The following is a 19,381-nucleotide window of genomic DNA, read 5'->3' on the forward strand; positions in this document are numbered from 1 at the left end:
CCTTGTGCTCGTTCAAGCTGTAGTAAGAAGGTGCTCATTAATCAAGATGCTGTTTGGTCACTTATACTTTAATATCGCTGGGGAGAGATCTAGAAATCTGAGATGATCCCTGTGCTTTCCTCAGAGGTAACAGTGCATGTGTAGTAGATGAAGTAATGGTTTTGCATCTGAGCATTTCAGAAATAAGGTGTTGAAATTTGAGCAAGTAAATTTCAGAGGTGGTTTAGATTGGTTATATAATTGCCTTTTGCTCTTCTGTAGCCTGCCACATTTTTAACACAGGAAATAGGACCCACAGAAATGTAAAAAGTATTATGAGTTTAGAGAAGTCTTTGTCCATTGTTTCAGCTTGCTGTTTCCACGGTAGCCTTGTGAGGCTGTCTCTGACAGTTTATTAAAAACAGGCCCTCTTCTTCAGGCCAGTGATTGTTCAGAGTATGCTTTATGATCCATGAATCCTCCTGCTACAGTTGGCAAAAATGTTCGTGGCATGATGCAGAAGTCAGAACAAGAATTTTTAATGGTATTAATGTGCATACTATAATGTGTGAGGCATTTCAAGAGGACTGCTAGTTTCTTTGTTAGACTGCTGGTTTTTGGTGAACCATCTTGAATTTGCTTCTTTTTTCTCTCTCTCTTACATGTTAATTTTTGAACTTCTGAAATAGAAAAGTGTAATTTTAAATAGATCACAGCAGTTATGCAACACTGTAATTTTCAGCCACTTACAGAATATGCTACATCCTTAAAATCAGATATTAATGAATTCCATAATAAACTGTGCTACCACTTTTGAGCCTCTATTAGCTGGAAATAAATTGGCACTGTGCAAGATGTTCAGTCTCAATAGACACCCTGAATATCAAGAATTAAATCCAGCCGGGGAGAGAGCAGCAGAAGGAGGTCTCTCAGTAAAGAAATAATCTTAGTTTGATCACAGGAGGACAGCAGAGCATTTTGAAGCTCCTAAAATGGTCTCTGCCTGAGAGAGGATGTCGTGCTTCTGTCCTGTCTATCAGAAGAGCTGGTATTTGAATGTACCCTTGGCCTGCAGGCTCCTCCCCTGTATTCAAAGCCTGTGTTCTAGCCCAAGGATGCTGGGCAAAATGTTTATTTGTACTCAAGCAGATGCTCAGGGGGCCAAGTACTGGTTTTGCATCCATATCTTAAAACAGGATGATCTTCTGGAATTAAGTTTTAGGAAAGCTTGTTAGGGTCATGAATTGTGTAATGACATCTCAATATTAGATTAGTTTTTCAGTATTGTATCTTTGAAATCTCTGAGAATCTCACCTCCTTCTTGGCCAACACACAGCATAATTTGGCATGAAAAACCTTCTGTAGCATTTTGATGGATGGGCAAAGGTGACATAATAAAACCTCACAGTCACTGAAGGAAAAAAGCTTCCATGAAGTATTCCTGCCTCTTTTTTTCAGTCCTGACAAACATATTTGCAACCCCAGTTAGAGTGGAAGAATGCCTGTGGAAATAACTTGACTTTCCATATCCCTGTTTAATAATTGCTGATCATGTTTAGGGGCCAGCTGCTGTTCTGAAAAAAATTATAAAGAATATATGACCTTATACTGGGGAAAACATAGCTTTTGGTTTTTGCAGATTTTTTTTCCCTGTGCTACAGAGAAGGCAGCACCTTGAAGAACTGTCTTGTACAGGATTGATTTTTCTTTTATAGCTTTTAATGTGCTTTTACCATCATAACAGAAGTTCTTAGTGACTCATATGATAAAAGCAGCAATCTGTTAATGAGGCATTTACCTTCAAATGCTTGCAATGCCATCTTGAGTGGTTTTAAGTATTAAGTTGTGATAATATAACTGCACTGTACTTTAACAATTATCTATATTTAAATTCCCATTCTAGCTTTTTGAAACCGTGCTTTAGCATCCATCAGCCCCTAAATACATGAAGCATATTTGAAGGTGTAATTTTGGACCCTCATTCTTGAAAAATGCTGTTCTGACAGAATTTAATCCACTAATTTAAACTGGTGGGCCTTTTTCACTAAGTTGGGTGATGAACCTTTTGACAGTGATGATATTTACTTCCAAGGTCTGTAAATTCTTTAACTCTCAGGAACCGTTCCTGTGCCTCCATGATCAAAACAGGCTTTTGTACTGCAAATAGAATAGAGTTTTGCCCCTCAAGGTGTAAAGCAAAGAGACTGTAATGCTTGCATAGTTTTACTAGGGTAGTAATGCAGAACCCTAGGAGAGCCTTCAGCCTAAAACCAAAAAAAAGCACACAGCAGGCAGATATAGTAGATGCTCACAAATTAGCACAGCAGGGAAGGCCACCATTCTGTGTCACAGCATGACTTCAAAATAGAGGCCAAAATGATGTTGGACTGAGCAATCCATCTAATTAAAGACAAATGTAAATAACAATAAAAGAGTGTTGAACCATCAGAGCACCTGCATTAAAGTGGCCTAAATCTTCACAACTGCTTTGAATCCTGTCTGCAGCAGTGACTCTCTCCAGCTCTTGCTACTCCATGGCTTTCCTCATGGCATCCTTCTGTAAGATCCTTTTTTAAGCTACTCATTTTGTTTCCCAGATGGTGATTCTGAGAGTACCCCAGGTGGTGTTTTTCCCACTCCTACCCCCATTACCCTATTTTATGTTTCTTTTTGCCATTCATTCAGAGGAGGAATATTAACATGCCATCACCATGTAATAGGCATTACATGAACATTGCATTGCAAATGCAAAGTTCAATTTTTTTGGGCTCCTGCCCATCCCAGTGATCTCCACTTTTGAGCTTGCATTCCTGTGTGGAGTTCTTTCAGACAGCTGCCTGGCTATTACCTGTGAGGCTTTTGCAGATGACATGCACTAAGTGCTTGCTAGATTTTTTTAACTTCATCAGGCACTGTAATGGCAAACCCATCTTTTCCACACATGGTGAGGCTGCTGCTTCTTTTGAAAGGCATCTTGCAACAGCCTGTGTGCTGTGGGGCTGTCAGAAACATATGCCTCATAATAAAGATTTATGTGCAGTATAGAAGTCAGCCCTGACAATACCAGACTGTTTGTGAGCTGTGCTGATGCAGTGACTAAGCCTTCAGAATTGTAACATTCAAAGCTCGTGCTTGACTCTTTCCATTTGTCCTTTTGGTGTGGAGTCTGCGCTTCCTGACTCTTAGACAGTTATTTCAGAGCTAATTAACTTATTTTAAATGTGTGCAGGCTTTTTTTTTCCTCCTAGTATTTAATTTCTTATCTCCTGTGCAAATAGAGGTCTATGAAACTGCATTAGTTTGCTTGGCAGACTCAAGGAAATGCCCTGTTACTTCCTTAGACTATGTATCATAATGGCTATTACCATTCTGCAAAATGTTTTTAAAATGTGTAATTTGATTAAATAGTGAATACCTGGTTAAGGTAGTTAGGGCTTGGGGTTTTTTCATTGCCACTTACAAGGGCTGACTCAGAATCAAAAACATTAAATGAGCATGTAATGGGGAATTCACCTTAAAGAATCCATGTGAAAAATGTGCTTGAGGGATGAACTCTGTTTTCTGTCATCCAGAGATAAATTGAGAGGAACTCTTCTACTGAAGTGAATGGAAGTAGCTCACATCAAAATCACCATAATGACAGAAGAGAGAAAAAAATCATCTAATGCCATCAAAATCTTCTCTTTTTTCCTTCCTGACACACAGAAATACTTTGCTGCTTACTCCAGCTTTACCATTTCCAAAATACAGACTTAATTGTAAGGAATGAGTCCAGAAAAGTGCCTTTGGGGCCTTGCTTAAGTAAGGACTGCTCATAGCTTTTGAGGAACTATTACATCAGGAAGGAAAATGGCCAACTTTGAAAGAACAGAAACAAAAACCATCTGAAAGGTACTGATGGGGGTTTGTTCTGCTATTGATTTTTTTACTACATAACTGATTCAGTGTTCCACAAAAGGACAGCATGGTTAAGGATGGAAGGATTCTGGAAGTCGTCCAATTCCTGGTCAAGCAGCACCTCCTGGACCCAGTTGCCCAAGACCATGTCCAGGACCATCCCTAATGGAGACTCCACCTCCTGTATGGGCAGCCTGTGACAGTGTTTGGTCACCCTCACAATGAAATAATTCCAAGCACAGAAATAAGAAACTTATCTTGAAGTGACCATTACAGTATTCCACCAACACAAAAGTGAGGCTGAAAGATTTGACATGATCATTGTCTGCCTGGGAAAGAGCACAGCCACAAGAAAGGGGGTCACAGTATTGCTGTGAGATTTTACCTGGGTACTCTCCCCAAGTCTGGACCTGATATTGCACACAAGTATGTAGAAGTGCTCCTGAGCCAGGGAAAAGCACTGGATATAGTAGGGTTAATGATGCCTCTTAGATACTGTGTCTGGCCTTTTGTTAAACTGATCACTCAACACAAAAGTGATCTCTTTTTTTAAAAAAAAAGAAAGAGATTAGTAAATGGTCTCAAGTGATGGGAGCAGACTTTGCAGAAGTTTGCAGATGCTCAGAGAGTTTTGGGAAACTTTTAATAGTGAAGTGTTTGGGTGCTGCAGGATGCCTATTGAAGCTGGCTACTCAGAGATATCCTGGTGGCACTTACCTGAATATGATGGTGCTACCTTTCTGGGCTGCTCAAAGGGCCTGTGCTTTCTGACAGATCTGGGAGTAAAAAGGGGTCTGCACAACTGCCTGAGGATGCACTAAGTTACTCTCAGGTCCAATCTCTGTTAAACATTTGTAATGCCTGATCAAAAGCTTTACAAGGAAAGAAGAAATAGTTCTGCATTTTGTTCAGAACCACATTGCCAGAAAGGTGTCTAAGCTACCTGACAACTGTTAGAAAATATAAATTTAACTGATATGGTCTTGTGAAGTTGCAATTTCAGGGCACAGATGTTTTGCTTCCACCTATATTGTCAGGTAATAAAAATTTGAATGATCAGAAGGTTATATTAGAGAAAACCAAAACAAAGAAAAAATACACCAGACTTCACATCCTTTTAGCCTGTGTGCTTCCCCCCTCCCTTTATGTTGGTTTCTGAGCCTTTAAGATATAACTGGGTCATACTTCTTGGTTTTCTCAGTAGCGTCCTAGAATTACAAAAATCCCATTGATTTAAAAGGTATTTCCTCCTTAAACTTCTTTTTCTGGAGCTTTGAGATACTCAAATGATACACTAATTCCATGGGAGTTAAATTAAATACTGAATGGGCTAAATGAAATCCTGTCTTACAGGTACGCAGCATTGTTTGTAGGCAAACATTTGCATATCTTTTTTCCTCGACATGGCCCTTACCAACTAGATGGGTGTACTGTTATCCATGGTCAACCCACCAGTATAGTACAGGTACTGTAGGTTGTTTTGTATGTGATTTCTAATATTTTTGGAAGATCCCTAAATATTGAAGAGTACTTGAGTTAGTGATAGTGCCTTCAGAAGTTCTCAGTGTCTCTTCAAAAAAGGTGTGCAAGTCCCATTTTTAAAATTACACTTTTTTTTTAGGATTTGAAGACATAATTTAGGTATCCAGTGTGGTAATAGTGAAGAAGTTTCTGATTTTTTTTTAGGGGGTTGTAGTAATAATAATAATTGTAAACCTTGCTTTGACATCAGTAAGAACTTAATGTATGCCATACTAAAAATAATAATGATAAATTCACTCCCTTAGATGCATGAACTCAATCTGATATATTGTGCTGACTACTAGTGGCAGAATCAGCTAAAAAAGCTCAGAAGAATAAACATGGTTGTTATTAATTTAGGACTCAACTCATATGAGATTAATTCACTTCATCTGCTGCATTATTGTAATTATATACTGTTAGCATATTGACACTACACTACATCTTACATAAAAATGTGCATTATTTTCCTTGTTTTTAAGCAGTTGATTCACCTGCAAATTCATAAACTAATGTAACAGATTTCCCTGGTTCCTTACAGCAAATGCATTATACTGTTACAGGGAACTTTATAGGTGGGAATGTGGAGTTTACACTGGCTTCCATCTGTGGAATAGACTAAAACCTGTTCAAAGTCACCCTGTTCTCTACCCAAGTCATTCAGAACACTTGGTTTCACTGGTTTTAAGCATTGTTTACCATCTGTATCTTACTAATAATTTATTTTTGCAATATATGTTATAAGAGAAAATGCAGTAGACCGTATTAAAGATAAAAACACAAGCACATGTGTGAATATCTTCTTTAGAACATTCTATTTCTTTTTACTGATGCTTTTCAGTGTTTGAGGAAGGCCTGCAGGTTGGTGTGCCTGAAGACACTCTGGTGTGGTATCCTAGATCTCATGTGACAGTCTTCCCTCAGGCTTTGCATCCCTGTGACCTGAGCTGGTCGTGCTCTTTGAGACGTTGCTGGTAACAGTGGCCCAGAGCTCCAGAGGTGGCTGAGAGGGGTAGACCTTCTCATGGTGCTGAAGGCACCCTGGTGCTCCAGAGTGCTCTGCACATTTGCAGAGTCTCTCTGCCCATGCAAATTTCTTTTCACGACTGGAGATTGATCACCTACTGGGCTTGTAGATTAATTTTATTAACAAGCACATATTGAATCATTAATTTTGACTTGTGGTTTCTAAATAGTAAATGAATGAAAATGGGATTTAAAATTTAAAAATAATGCTATGAAATATGAAAATCATGTTATTGTTTAAATAAGTGAGTAATTTGAGGAGACATTTTTCTAAAATTTTTTCAAGTTTTTTTTCTCTGATTTTTTCTAATGACATTTTTCCTATATTTTAAAATCTAATTTATTTATTTATTTTGCATATAGTTTTTTTAGATGCAGTTACAGTTCTAAATGTTACACTGATGGTACAACTGCAGAAATCTTGTTTGTGCTTTAGGATGTAAAACCAGAAAAATAATAATTCTTAGATAGTCCTGCAAAACCACAATATTTGATTGCAGGAATCATAATTTTTGGCTGTGCAGGCATAGTGGTCATTAATGGGAGCAAAGGGAGAACAACCAACCTACCAATCCACTAATGGGGCTTTGTAGCCTTTCTGTTTATCAAGAAACATCATGAATGACTTACTAGATTATGAAAGTACTATGCAGAGAGTCATGGTCCTCCGGGCTTTTCCTAAAGAAGGAAGGGCATCTAGAGAATCTAGTGACTTGGGCCCTATAGCCATGGATGGTGGTCAGAGGTTTCTTGAATTGTCAAAATCTGTGGAAATTGGGATAGTGTGTTTTGTTGCTCTATCACAAAAATGCAAATTGTGAGCAAAAGTTGAAGTGCTCAAAATTCAAGAAGAAAGGCAGGATAGCTGGTGTGCCTTACTATTGAATTTCTTACAGTTTATTACAAATGTTTCCTGTATATCTGACGATGAATTGTTATGGACTGCAATTATGGCGTGAATGTCTGCTGTATTTTGATTTGAAATCCATAACACTGTAACAACAAAATGGTTTCTGATTTATGTATCTGGTTTACTTTCAGTTGTGAAATAACATGAAGATGAGAGGTTTTTTTTAAAGTTTGTAGAGGACTCTTATTTGCAAAACCACTTACTTTACATTCTGCCTTTTGATTTCTTCACCTTTTCTTCCATGGATGTCAGTGGAAGCTTTGTGTCTTGTTTGTGTATGTATCTAGACATGAGCATCTCCTACCACCACTGCAGTTGACAGCCCTTTCAGCATTGAGCTCAAGGCTTGTATTCCCTGACAAATCTCATGGTGTATTGCTGCTTTTAAAACACAGATTGTGTAGTAGCAGCCCCTCAGTCAGGTGGTGGCAACATGTGAATGTGAGCTCAGTTCTTGAGGCCATTGGTCACCCTGTTGATGGGGTTGGGCTTAAGCACTGCAGTTTAAACACTGCAGGCTTAAACCATTAACCACTCTGGGAATGATGCAGGCTGGAGTGTAACTTATTGACAGCTACGAGACATTGTCTGTGACCAACTTGGCCAAAGAAGTTGCTTCTTAAAGTTCTCTTTTTGCACAAGGTGAGGTGATAGAAGATACTGCTTTTTGCACAAGGTGAGAACATGGAATGGCATCATAACATCTTATAAACCTGAAAATGTTGAGCCAAAACCCTGGGGTATGAATTTTAAAATAAATAAATAAATGAGTTTAAATCAGTGAACTAATTGATGTTCTATGATTGTTCTTGAGTATTTTTCCCACTTAGTGGTGATGAGATAAAATTTTGTTTAAGCAAAACATCATCAGTCCCTCCCTTTACCGGTTTTACTTACCAGGAATGAGGAACCTCTTGGATGTCTGGTTTTGGTTATGTGTTTTTTAAGATTCCTACCAGTTTTTCCTTGCTTTTCAAGATGGATAGGCTTCACTAAGCGGCAGTGTTGCCAGAGATCCCAGCTACTGAAGGAAGCAAATTAACATACAGTATGGTAATTTGTTTTCCCTGTCCTTCAGTCACAGTGAGGAGAGTCTAAATATTTCAGTGACTGAGACTTTGGATTCCCATTCCTTGCTACACAACAACAACAAAAGCTATTTATAGCAATAACAGTTAGCAGCGATACAGCAGCCTCAGACAGCTATAGGCAGCATCTCACAAATGTTAACTGCTTTTGCACTGAATGCCTCTGTGAAAACAAAGAGCACTGAGAAATAAAGATCAAAGCAAAACCAAAAGAAAGATTTTTTTATTGCTATGTTTTACTTTGCTGGCAGACCAGAGCAAAGGTTTTCTGAACATTTAAAAGATGAAAAAGGTGAAGAATCCCAGAAGCGATTTATCTTGAAGCGAGATAACTCTAGTATTGATAAAGAAGACAATCAGGTTGGTTCTCGGTTCGAGAGTTGCTGAAATTTGTTCTGTTTTTGAAGGTGGGCTGACTGATGTTATTGTTGTTCTTTTGTTGTTGCTCTCCTCCTGCCCTGCCCCTCCCTGCCTCCTTTGGCACACATCCCACCGCGGGTGGCACCGAGCCCCAGCGTGGCCGCTTCAGCCGTGGCAGTGTGTGGGTTTGCATGGGTGATTTGCTTGGCGCAGGATTTGCTGCATGCCCACGGGAGGGGGAATGCCAGTGGCTCCGGGCTGCGTGGAAGGCTTTGTCAGTCGCATTCCTCAATGTCTTGCCTAACTGTGGCAGTTGTTACGCTCCCTGTAGCTTCCTTCTTCTGTTGTACCCATTCAGAGTTCAGAGTTGGAGTTGTTATGGACCAGTGATGAACTAATGTAGCCCAAAAAGGAGAGAGGGGAAAAAAAAGTATGAAAAAAGCCCCAAAGATGTGATAGTGAGGCCAGGTTGATTTTTTTTTAAACCATCCTAAATTACATTTTGACCAAAAATAAATGAGGTCTGTCTTTTACTTCCCTTCCTCCTGCTGTGCCCTCACCACCTTTTACTGTCTGTGTAATTTACTTGCTTGTGCATGTACTGTGGCAGACATTTCCCCTTCTGTTGCCTGTGCCATAACACTACCTTCAATTAGGTGAGCTGGATGATTAGGGGAGCACCAGGGAAATGTGTGTGTTTGTGCTGCCTTTAAAAGCGGGTGTTGTGCTGTTTCAATCCAGTGCAAGCTGTATATGTGGAATAGATTAACAACAACAAAAAAAAAATCTGAAATGGTTAAAAAAAAAAAAATCTGATGTTATTCGCTTTTATGAGAAAATTCTCACAGGTAAGAGGACAGCATATGCTTTCTTTGCTAGGGCTATGTTTATGGAAGAACCAACCAATGAGTCTCTTGTTGCCAATTTCCCTTCATGTCTTCAGTAAAGGACCTTTTTTTTCTTTTCCTTTTTTCACTCTTTTTTCCTTGACTTTCAGTTGTACATGGCAGCCTTGCCAGTTGTGCTGCATACAAGTTGGCTTTGAAAACAAACCCCAAGCAATTTCAGGGTGTGATGAATGTGGGGACCGCTCAAAGGAAAGCAGCATGACCTATCCCATCTGGTGCTGGGGTACAGAGGGAGAAGGACTGGTCCTTGAAACCCATTTGTCAATGAAGCATTTCCCAATGGGGCTTGTCTCCTCACCTCCTTCCCATGGCACAGCCATTTCCCACACTGTGGCTTACCAAGAGGCAAAAATGGCCCTTCCTTTTCCAGCCAAACTTCAGTAGAGGGTTCCATACGATGTGAAAATGGTTAAAACTGTTGTGCCAAAAATCTGGGACTTCTCCTTGCACACATAGACTTAGTGGGTTTCTTCTAGGGTTTGCAGTTTAGCTCTTGCAGCCTAGTTGCCCTCTTTCTTCCTTAATTTCTCAAGTAGTCCACCACTGCCTGCCCTCCTGCTCCTCACAGCTGGTAGGAGAACCAAGAAATGTTAGCAGTTGAGAACAATGGCACTTAGACCTGGGGTGAGAACACCCAGTTTTAGGATGATGGGTCCACAAAAGTTGTGCAGAAAGCCTCCTTTTGGCCACCTTCTCGATGAACTCATGTGCAGTATTGAACTGGAAATCCTCAAGCGCCCAGTCTCGCAGGGTTCTTTGTGCAGGAACGACAGCTATCATTTTCGTGCTTCATTTGTTTAAGTGAACATTTATTATTCTCAGCTGACAGTTACTTAATGGCAGTTTTTAACAGCTCAACTTATATAACCCTCCTGGTTTTCTTTCTGCTCAGCAAAACAGAATTCTTCCATTTAGAGATGACAGACGAAGTAAATCAATTGAAGAGAGAGAAGAGGAGTATCAGAGAGTGAGGGAGAGAATATTTGCACAAGATGTGAGTAGTTATTTTAATTGCCTCTTTAGTGCCATACCTTTGCCGGTAGTCAGAGAGTTTTGCCCCCCTCCTACGACACTGCAGCTGGACTTGCCCTGTGGAGCTGGAGGTGACAGGGAAAGCAGACTGGCACAGAGGGTCTCAGAGGAGCTTTAGAGGTGTGGAGGTTGGATTCTAGAGAGTGAGGTGGTGAGAGCTGCAGGGAGACTGGTAGAGGAGAGATCAGGCCCAGCATCTTCTCTGGGTAGTGCCTATCGTGTTTCTTTGAATGTTCATGTTCACATGGCCTAGGTTTATTTCCTTTTTCCTTCTGCTAGCCAAAGAGCAGTGATTTAAGTGGACACTCTCAATAATTTCAAATAGCTGTATTATTTTATGTTTCTTTTGCGGTGGATCAACTCTTTATAAGTGTCCTTCTGCAGAGACTCCCCATGGATTTTTGTTTTTTTGGCCAATGCTGTAGCATCAAGACACTGAGAACAAAGAAAGGATAGAAGTTAAACATGGAGTTGCATCATTTTTTTTAAACGACTGATTAAATAACTGCATTTCTACCATCCAGAAGAGTCAGTCATGCTGTTGGTGATTACATTCTGAAAGGAATAAAATGAAGCAGATGTTAAAATGCTTGCTCTTACCAAAAAAGATCAGAACTTGCATAGCAAGGTATACTGTGAAGGAAAATACTTAAATCTGAAACATCTTTGAGCAATACCTGATGTTCCTGAAAAAAAAAGAAGAAAATCACAATTTGCTATAATACTGTAGTGATGAGGTAATAAAAGGAGAAAAAAAGAAAAAGTCAGCATTTTAATGTTTTGTTTCATATCTCATATATCTACTGAGATATATGGGATATGATATGTTTCATATCTCATATATCTCAATAGTAGTTCTGCCATTTAGGAAGAATATGGGAATAAATTGAATTAGAACTATTTTTGAAAATCATATTGGGCAGTGTCCTTTTAAACTAAAACTGTTCGTATGTTGCAGGGCTAATAGTACTATTACGAATTGCACATGTCCAAATTGGGTTTTTTTGGCAGAATACACTGTATAGTGTGTGTTGTCCCACTTGCATCTTAGTAAATAGCTAGCTACATCTAAATGTTTTTACCTTAACTTTTTTCCTGGCTGAGATGATTCCAGTAAAAGCAGAGGCCCTTCAGTTTCTGTTTTGCTGTCAGCATGTTGGCCTGATGCAAATACTGTCCCAGACCATACATGGTGGAATTGCCAAGTTGATCAAGAGCTGAAAAGCCACTTTGCAACAAGTTTCTTATATGAAATATAAGAGGTTTTGACACATTACAAAAGAGCTTGTTCAAAACCAAAAAAATCTTTGGGTTTTGATGAAGAATTCAGATGAGGCAAAATGCTAAAAATTACCAAATGGAAAGTTATTTTCAAGATAGTCTAGTTTCTATCACAAGCTGAAGCTAGAAATGCCAGGCTGGGAAGCAGAGGTGGCTGGAAAAGTGTGCTGAAAGTGGCTCTATAGTGTATTGCTGCTGTTACCTTTAGATATTTGAGTTCTAAAAACAGACAAGTGGAGCGCGTTTGAATTGCCCACAGCAGGAGGGTGTTGTGGTTCATTGGGTTGGCATTTTCAAGTGACAGGACCTAAGTAAAAGTGTGCTTTGTGGCAGACATTTTAAATGGAATTGGGAGGGAGCATTTTTAAAGATCAGCAGTGTTAGATCTCTCCCTCTCTCTCTCATATCCACTCCTTTGCTCTCTCTCTCTGCTATTGCAGATGTTAGTGAGCATTATAGTGCAGTGAATTTCAGCAAGCTGTATGTTTAATGTCAAAGGCAATCTATGTTTTATCTCAGCTTTTTTGGCTGGAGCACCCCTTGCCAGATACAAGGTCTTTTTAGAGTGATGCCAGTGGTTGTGGTGGTGGACAATGTATTTTCTCAATTTTAGGAAAGAGAAAAATAGCTTCCTGTTATAGATAGTCACTGCATGTAAGATATTGAAGTTTTAAGGCTCTCTTCAGTCATTAATTAATCTAATTTTCTCCAGGTTTGTGTGAGGTAGATACCTAAGCCTTGTTACTTTGAAAATTACAGATACAGAAAGAGAGTAAAAGATGGATTAATCATGTTGTATTTTTATTACCTCTATATTGTTTACACTGCTGTAGTCAAGACTTTATCAATGCCTTGCTTGTGACTCTTAGCAAATGGATCACAGATACATCACTTCTAATTAGAGTATGCATGAAGACAGCTTGCACGAGAGGTCTTCAAAGTGCAGCCATGAAGGTCAAGAGTATTGCCCTAACTTGTTGCAACCAGCAGCAACCCCCTATCTAAAGATGTTTGAGGCACCCAAGCCCTTTAGATAACAGCCCAAGAGTCAGAACTTTAAATAATATTTATGAGGAAAAGGCAGTCTGGTTACAGGGGCAAAACATTCCATGCATGTTTTGAGTGGTGTGAAAGATGTCTTAACCTGGACCCCACATAACAGTATAAAGTTTGCCTGTCCTTCCTTTGATCTTGCAGAACTCCAGTGCACCAGATCTCTTCATTTCCAAGTGGGAAGGTTTTAGCAAAATAAGCATGTTCATGAGTAATGCCATTGCTATGAGAGTCCTTATGATGATTACTCTAGTATTAGTCAGTTTAAATTATATTTTCTGGCAAGTTTTCCATCTGCTCTGTTGGCTATCGCAAATTTTGACAAGGAGAGCTGGAAGTCTGAATGACTTCTATTTCAGCAAGTGGCAGGGATTGGGAAGCATGTTAGATTGATATTTTAATAAAAGGAATGGTGAAGAAATAAATAGCTAATAAGCGTGATCATTCCAGTTCACTGAAATAAGAACTACAAAGTGCACCTCAAATTTTTCAGGTTGCTAACAGTAAAAAAAAAAAAAAAACAGACTGAGTTATTTTATACTCAGAATTATTTTCCAGGGTTTTTTTTTTTTTAATTGGAAAACTTATTGTATTGGAAACTTAGTTTTAAAACAATTTGTGAATTTTACAGCCAAGTACACTGGAGCAGAGGACCTGCACAGTCTGGGTCTTGCAAAGAAGTTCCTTGTCTTAACTGCTTTAGTTGTGTTTGGGAAGTTGAAAAGTTGTTGTCCAAGTAAGACAAAAAACAACACACAGGAATAAAAAAAGTTATTTCCCAGTATGTAGAGAATCCCAAATGTGTGCATAAATAATACATGATGTTTGGCTTTTAAGCATGCAGAAAATTGATTGTAAAGACTACCAATCAAATTACATGGGGAAATTTCATTCTTCAAGGTTAGTGCAATGTATAACCTCATAAGCCAGAGTCATGCTAGGACCATTCAGGGTTCATAAATGCGTTCTCTGAGAATCATTCTGCATTCACTGAAAAATGTAGATGTTTTCTTACTTACACAAATGCTAGAATTGCCCATGGTACACAAGGAAATTATTAAAGGTAAAACACCATGGTGTTTATTTTCTGTTGTCAACTGTAGTGGCTATTTTTCACCAGGGAGTGTATTCTAAAGAACCATTTAGGTACAGTAAGTCATGATTCCTCTAGTTAAGAAGCCTCAGAGAATCTCTTATCAGTCTCTGATTAAAGAGAAGAACAAAAGAAATACCTATAGATGTGGCTTCAGCCTGTTCTATACCTCTAGTGTAAAAAAATTAGGAAAAAGAAGGCTTAAAATTAATAAAAACAAATAAAAGGCACACCTCATGCTGGCCACCATAAACCTGTAGATACTAAAACTCCTGTACTGGTGTACAGAGACATTCTTTGTGGCTACAGATCAAATAACAAGCATTAGTTGGAAGTCTGAGATCTATCACATTTTGTTAACTAGCATGAAAATTATTACCTGATAATACCTAACATGAAAATTATTACCTGGTATCCACTGCCTGCATGTTAATAGTTATCTGTGTTTGCTAATGTAATTAAAAACAAGTGCAGCAACTCCCAGTATATCTAGTGGACTGGCAGAACTGATGCACATTTTCCAGTTCAGACTTTAAAAGGTTCTTGGAAGTTGGAAAAGTGAAATACTCATTTCATAAATAACAATTAGTCATACAGAGCATCCTAATGGAAATTTTGCATGCAGAGATTTCCAAGGGCACTAACTTGTAGATTATCTTACATAATTTTTTGGTCTGGTAGGTTTGTTGCCAGTCTGTTTAAAGGGTAAAGAGTCAAGTGCTTTAAGGATCTTTTAGACAACATCTGTGCTGGCTTTTTAAGCTTTCCTGGTGCTTTAAATTGAGCACTGTTGATGTTATAAATCAGGAAAGTGAGTCCTGAACTTGTAGTAGCTAAATTTCTATTTAGAGCAGATTAGCCACCTGATTTTTAATTGTAAGAATAAAATAATAAAAAAGTGCCTGTCTTCTCTGCCTCTCAGCCTCACACGTGTACTGAAGAATAATTTCCAGGGATTGGAAATGTGTTGGCACAGTGTGGCACTGTGCCAACATCATCAACCAAGAAGACAAATTATTATGGACTCTGTTTAAAGTCTGCAATACACTTGATGGTGGTTCCCATCAAGACGCTGAGGAGGAAGCAGACCTTTCTGCTTGCTTGATAAAATATAAATCCCAGATATTTATTCTGCTTTATTCCCCAGTCTCTTTAAAAACTTTAATAAAATAAAATAAATACAGACAAGTGCATTACAGGCCCCTTTGCTTTTGTACCTTTGTGTGTACACAGTCCAGTACTCTGGTCTAAGCAAAGGTTTTTTGGTAAGAGTAGCTTTGGAGTGTAACTGCACAGAAGTCAATGCACAGATGTCCATCATGAAGCTCGATGACCCCACAGCTGAGGTTGGACAAGCCCATGGGATTATTCCAGTATGCTTTTCTGGGGTTTTTTGCTTCAGCATAGTCAGACTATGCTGAATACTGCACATTTGTTAATGAAACCTGGTACCTGAGTAAGGTACCTAAAATGAGAGAAGACAGTATTGTAGTTGTACAAAAGATCCCACTGATTTGAGGTGAAACAGTTTGTATCTTCTCTTAGCCTGAGGTGGAACCCTAGGTCTGCTGTAGCTGGTAAGAATTTTGTTCCTGGCAATGGAGAACTTGTTCCTGATGTCCTGAGGCTTTGTGCTAAGGAGAAACATATTGCCCCTGATGCAGCCCAGTGCCTTGCAAATTTGGCAAGAGTGCAGGGTGGGAGCTCACCTGGAAAGCCCAGAGAACTGTCAAATGTTCCCTAATGTGGATTCTGAGTGGGTGAATTACACTCTAATGATAAACTGTAGTGCCATTTCAGGGATAAATTTCTTCCTTTTGTAGATTGATGGAGCAGCACTAGCTCTGGTGTTAAGGGAAAACTTTATCCAGCCATTAGCTGGAGCATTAAGAATGAGCAGGGTGTTGCTTCTGGTGTTGGCCAACACTCTTCTGAGTGGGTAATTAGCTCACCCTTTACAAAACAGAAACATCCAAAATCTGTGCCCATCCCATACTGTTAAAATTTGACAAAGTTAATGATGGCATTTTATTATTCTTTGGGCTGAGTCCTATTGCTACAGAAGTAATGGGCATGGTCTCTGGTGTTCTTCCTTTACCTGCCTTTTGTTTAAATTCAGTGCAAGTGCTGACTATTCTTTCTTCTGTACCCTCATCGAGATATAATCCAGTGACAGCTACGAGGCTTTTTGTGTAGTGAACATGAAATAGAAGGGAAATTAAAAAATCAAAGAGGGAGAATTATTCATGGGAAATTGAGCACAGCTTCATTTCTCTGCATAAAAAATTAAGTAATGCTGAAAGAATTATACACTTCCCCATAGGATTTATTTCTTTTGAGCCCTTCACCTTTTCTGGGATCTAAGTCCTCCAGCAGAGAGCCTTCTTGCTATGATTGTTGTTAATATTATTATTAAGAAGGTTATTATCATATATCTCAATATTCCCTCTCCAACCATAAAATGTGAAGTCACACACTATTTCTAAGTACTGCACTATCTTCTCTCCCTTTGAGGAACTTCGTCAATTCTGCATGCTTTCCTTCTGTTTGTCCTTCCTACCTACAGCTCTGTGCTATCCTGCAGTTTTATTTTGAGGTGGTAGGCCAGACCAGTGGAACCTTACATTATGCAGGAAAAACATTTTTCCCTTTCAAATTGCCAGTATTTTGCACATAGTGCCTTCTTCCAATCTCTTGACTGAGAAGTTTCAGTTTGTTCCCAAACTGAGACACCTCATTGGCAAAGTGTTGTAATGCATGGAATTTATTTTACTGGCCTGACCTTATTCTTGACCTTCTTTCCCCTCTTGTCTTCTGCAAATGCAAGTGATGCATGAGTTGAAATCCCCTTAAGCCTGAGCAGGGGAGGTAATTCTAAAATCAAGGAAGAAATTGGAACAGCAGAGCATATCTAGAACGTCTGATACAATGCCTTTTTTATTTTTCAGTCAGTTTGCTCCCAGGAAAACCTTTTTGTGGAAAACAGGTAAAAAATAGCTTTATTTTGTGTGTGTGTGCGCTAAACATAGCTGTTTCTCTTAATTTTTTTGTCAATCTGTAGTTCTATAGTCGTTTATCCTAATGTGAAGACTGTTGAGCTAATGTACAGTCTATATTATCTGCAGTGGTTTTGTGCTTTAAGAGGGGGTAATAGAGCTTGTCTTGCAGTATGGTGTCTGAGCAGATAAAGTATTACTGCTGCTTTCCTGGGGCTTTTGCATTTCAGTTTAAAACGCAGATTGTGGGAGAGAGGGGGGACACCTAAGCTTGCATTTCAAGTGACCATTCTGACTCTGGAGTGCCTTTAGAATTTAACTTATTGATCTTTAAAAAGCACTCTAGCAGTGGCTGGATGATGCTATTTATGAAACACCAGACTTGGGTGTCTGTTGTTTAGCCTGCTCTCCTGTGGGAGTGAGCAGCAGCATTGACATCACTTGTTGCTTGTGAAGGCTCAGAAGTTCCACACAAGTTCCTGCTTTACTGCTGCAGTGTAGTAATGAGCTGGTGATATTTGAGCTCACTTTGCATTACTGCATGATAGTTCTTGTGAATGTTATTTTTGTTATGTTAAATCCACTCAAAGCAAAAGGGAAGAGTAAACTGTGTTTAAGATCTACAAAATACATAGCGTTGGCTTCATAACAGCCGTAAAGTAGTTTAACTGTGCTTAAAATCTTTAAAATTGTGCACCTTTATGGCAGATAAGGATTTTAACCAAAAAGGAGGGAATTTAATTAGTGTTTGAGCAGTGCTGACCCAAGTCTGTCCTGCACAGGTTTAAAAACTGTTTGTCACCCCCTTGAATAAGGGGAGGCTGTCTCTCACAGTATTTTGTCCATCTTTACGTCTGTCATATACTTTTATGGGTGAAGTTGTTCCCATAGAAAATGACTCCACAGTAATGGTACAAACCAGCTTTTCCAATGGACATTTCTGTAAGTGGAATGAGGGAAGGCCCTCAGGAGATCATGACCACTGTCTTCCAACCACCTTATGTTCTGAGGGCCAAGGGTATTTCCTCAGCTGCTGCTTCTGTGTTGTGACTATGGAGATGTGTTTTATCAAAATAAATCAAAATTCTGACAGAGGAACCCATAAAGCAAAAAGCAGATGCTCTCATAAACTTGGTTTTCCCTCTCAAGGGAGACTGGGGCAACAAAGATGACTCAGTTGTTCACACTTCCAGGTCAGCATGAAAGGCACTCAGAGGCTGCACTGGCAAGGGTAGGGTGGGTACCTTTATGGGATAAACCATGAACTGCATAGCCCGACCTCCCCTGGTTTATGCATTCAACCCCACGCCTGTGTGCAGGAGAATGTGGTCAGTTCTGGTATTTGCACATGGTTTGCTGTCCTTGAACCCGGGAGCTGACTGACCAGCCTACTGTGAGGATGCATACCCAAGTGGAGACCACTAAAAGGCCAGGTTGGAAATTCTACTGCCTGCACTGTCACTGTCCTGAGGGAGACTTCAGCTGCATTCTGCAGAACACTGCTTTTTCTTGCTGCATGCCCTACAGCCTTTGATCAGGTGAAGCACTTAAACTTGTACTTAGCTCTGTGCACATGAGCAATCCTGTTGATTGGCTATGTTGAAAGTTAGGTGTGTGTTTAAGTGCTTTGCCTTTTTTTTTTTGTCAGAGGATCTGAGCATTTCTCTGAGCTGCAAAGACTTCCAGGTGACTTAGCAAGTACTTAAATTTACTATGCAGTATTTTGCTGGCTTGCATTTTTTATGTTCTTATTAGGTGATATTTTTATGAATTTTCCTTTGGATGTAGATGTATGGTTCCTTAGCTTCTGAGAATTACCTTTCTCAGTAACAGGAAATTGGCCCTCAGCCTTGCTGGAGGATGTTTCTTATGTTCAGTTGTCTGTGTACAGCTATGGAAGAGGGAGGAGGGGGCATTTTTTGCCTTGATTCTTTAAACTGAATCTAGCTCAAACTGAAAAAATGTATCTATGAATCAAATAAAACTTTACAGATCATATAAATTTGAATTACCATGTTTTTTAGCATAATATCTCTTTTTATTTTTCAGTAGGCTGTTGGAAGACAGTAGCATATGCAATGACATGCATAAGAAAAGACAGCTGTTTAGGTTTGTATGAATTTTATTTAATATTTATTTCCCAGTGCATCCAACTTGTAATTCTAACTGTGTACTTGCCAAGGCACACCCTGACATGTGTGGGTATGTCAGTTTGCTGGTTGGAAAAGAGCATGGAG

The 19,381-nt window shown here is 39.2% G+C and overlaps 1 protein-coding gene across 31 annotated transcripts in view; it reads left to right on the forward strand.

The window, feature by feature from the left end:
- Nucleotides 1-19,381, forward strand: part of ARPP21 (cAMP regulated phosphoprotein 21) — a 140,967-nt gene that overhangs the window by 55,663 nt on the left and 65,923 nt on the right. For 20 of the 31 annotated variants that reach the window (XM_021553235.3, XM_021553237.3, XM_021553224.3 and 17 more), the window contains 4 exons: nucleotides 8,673-8,781; nucleotides 10,582-10,683; nucleotides 17,097-17,134; nucleotides 19,194-19,253. In XM_021553235.3, the coding sequence (XP_021408910.2) occupies nucleotides 8,673-8,781; nucleotides 10,582-10,683; nucleotides 17,097-17,134; nucleotides 19,194-19,253 (309 nt within the window). The remainder of the gene's footprint in view (nucleotides 1-8,672; nucleotides 8,782-10,581; nucleotides 10,684-17,096; nucleotides 17,135-19,193; nucleotides 19,254-19,381) is intronic. The other 11 variants (XM_021553239.3, XM_077786555.1, XM_077786560.1 and 8 more) reach the window with 4 other exon arrangements.

This window comes from Lonchura striata, chromosome 1 (assembly GCF_046129695.1).
Source record: "Lonchura striata isolate bLonStr1 chromosome 1, bLonStr1.mat, whole genome shotgun sequence".
In the NCBI taxonomy this organism is placed as follows: Eukaryota; Metazoa; Chordata; class Aves; order Passeriformes; family Estrildidae; genus Lonchura; species Lonchura striata.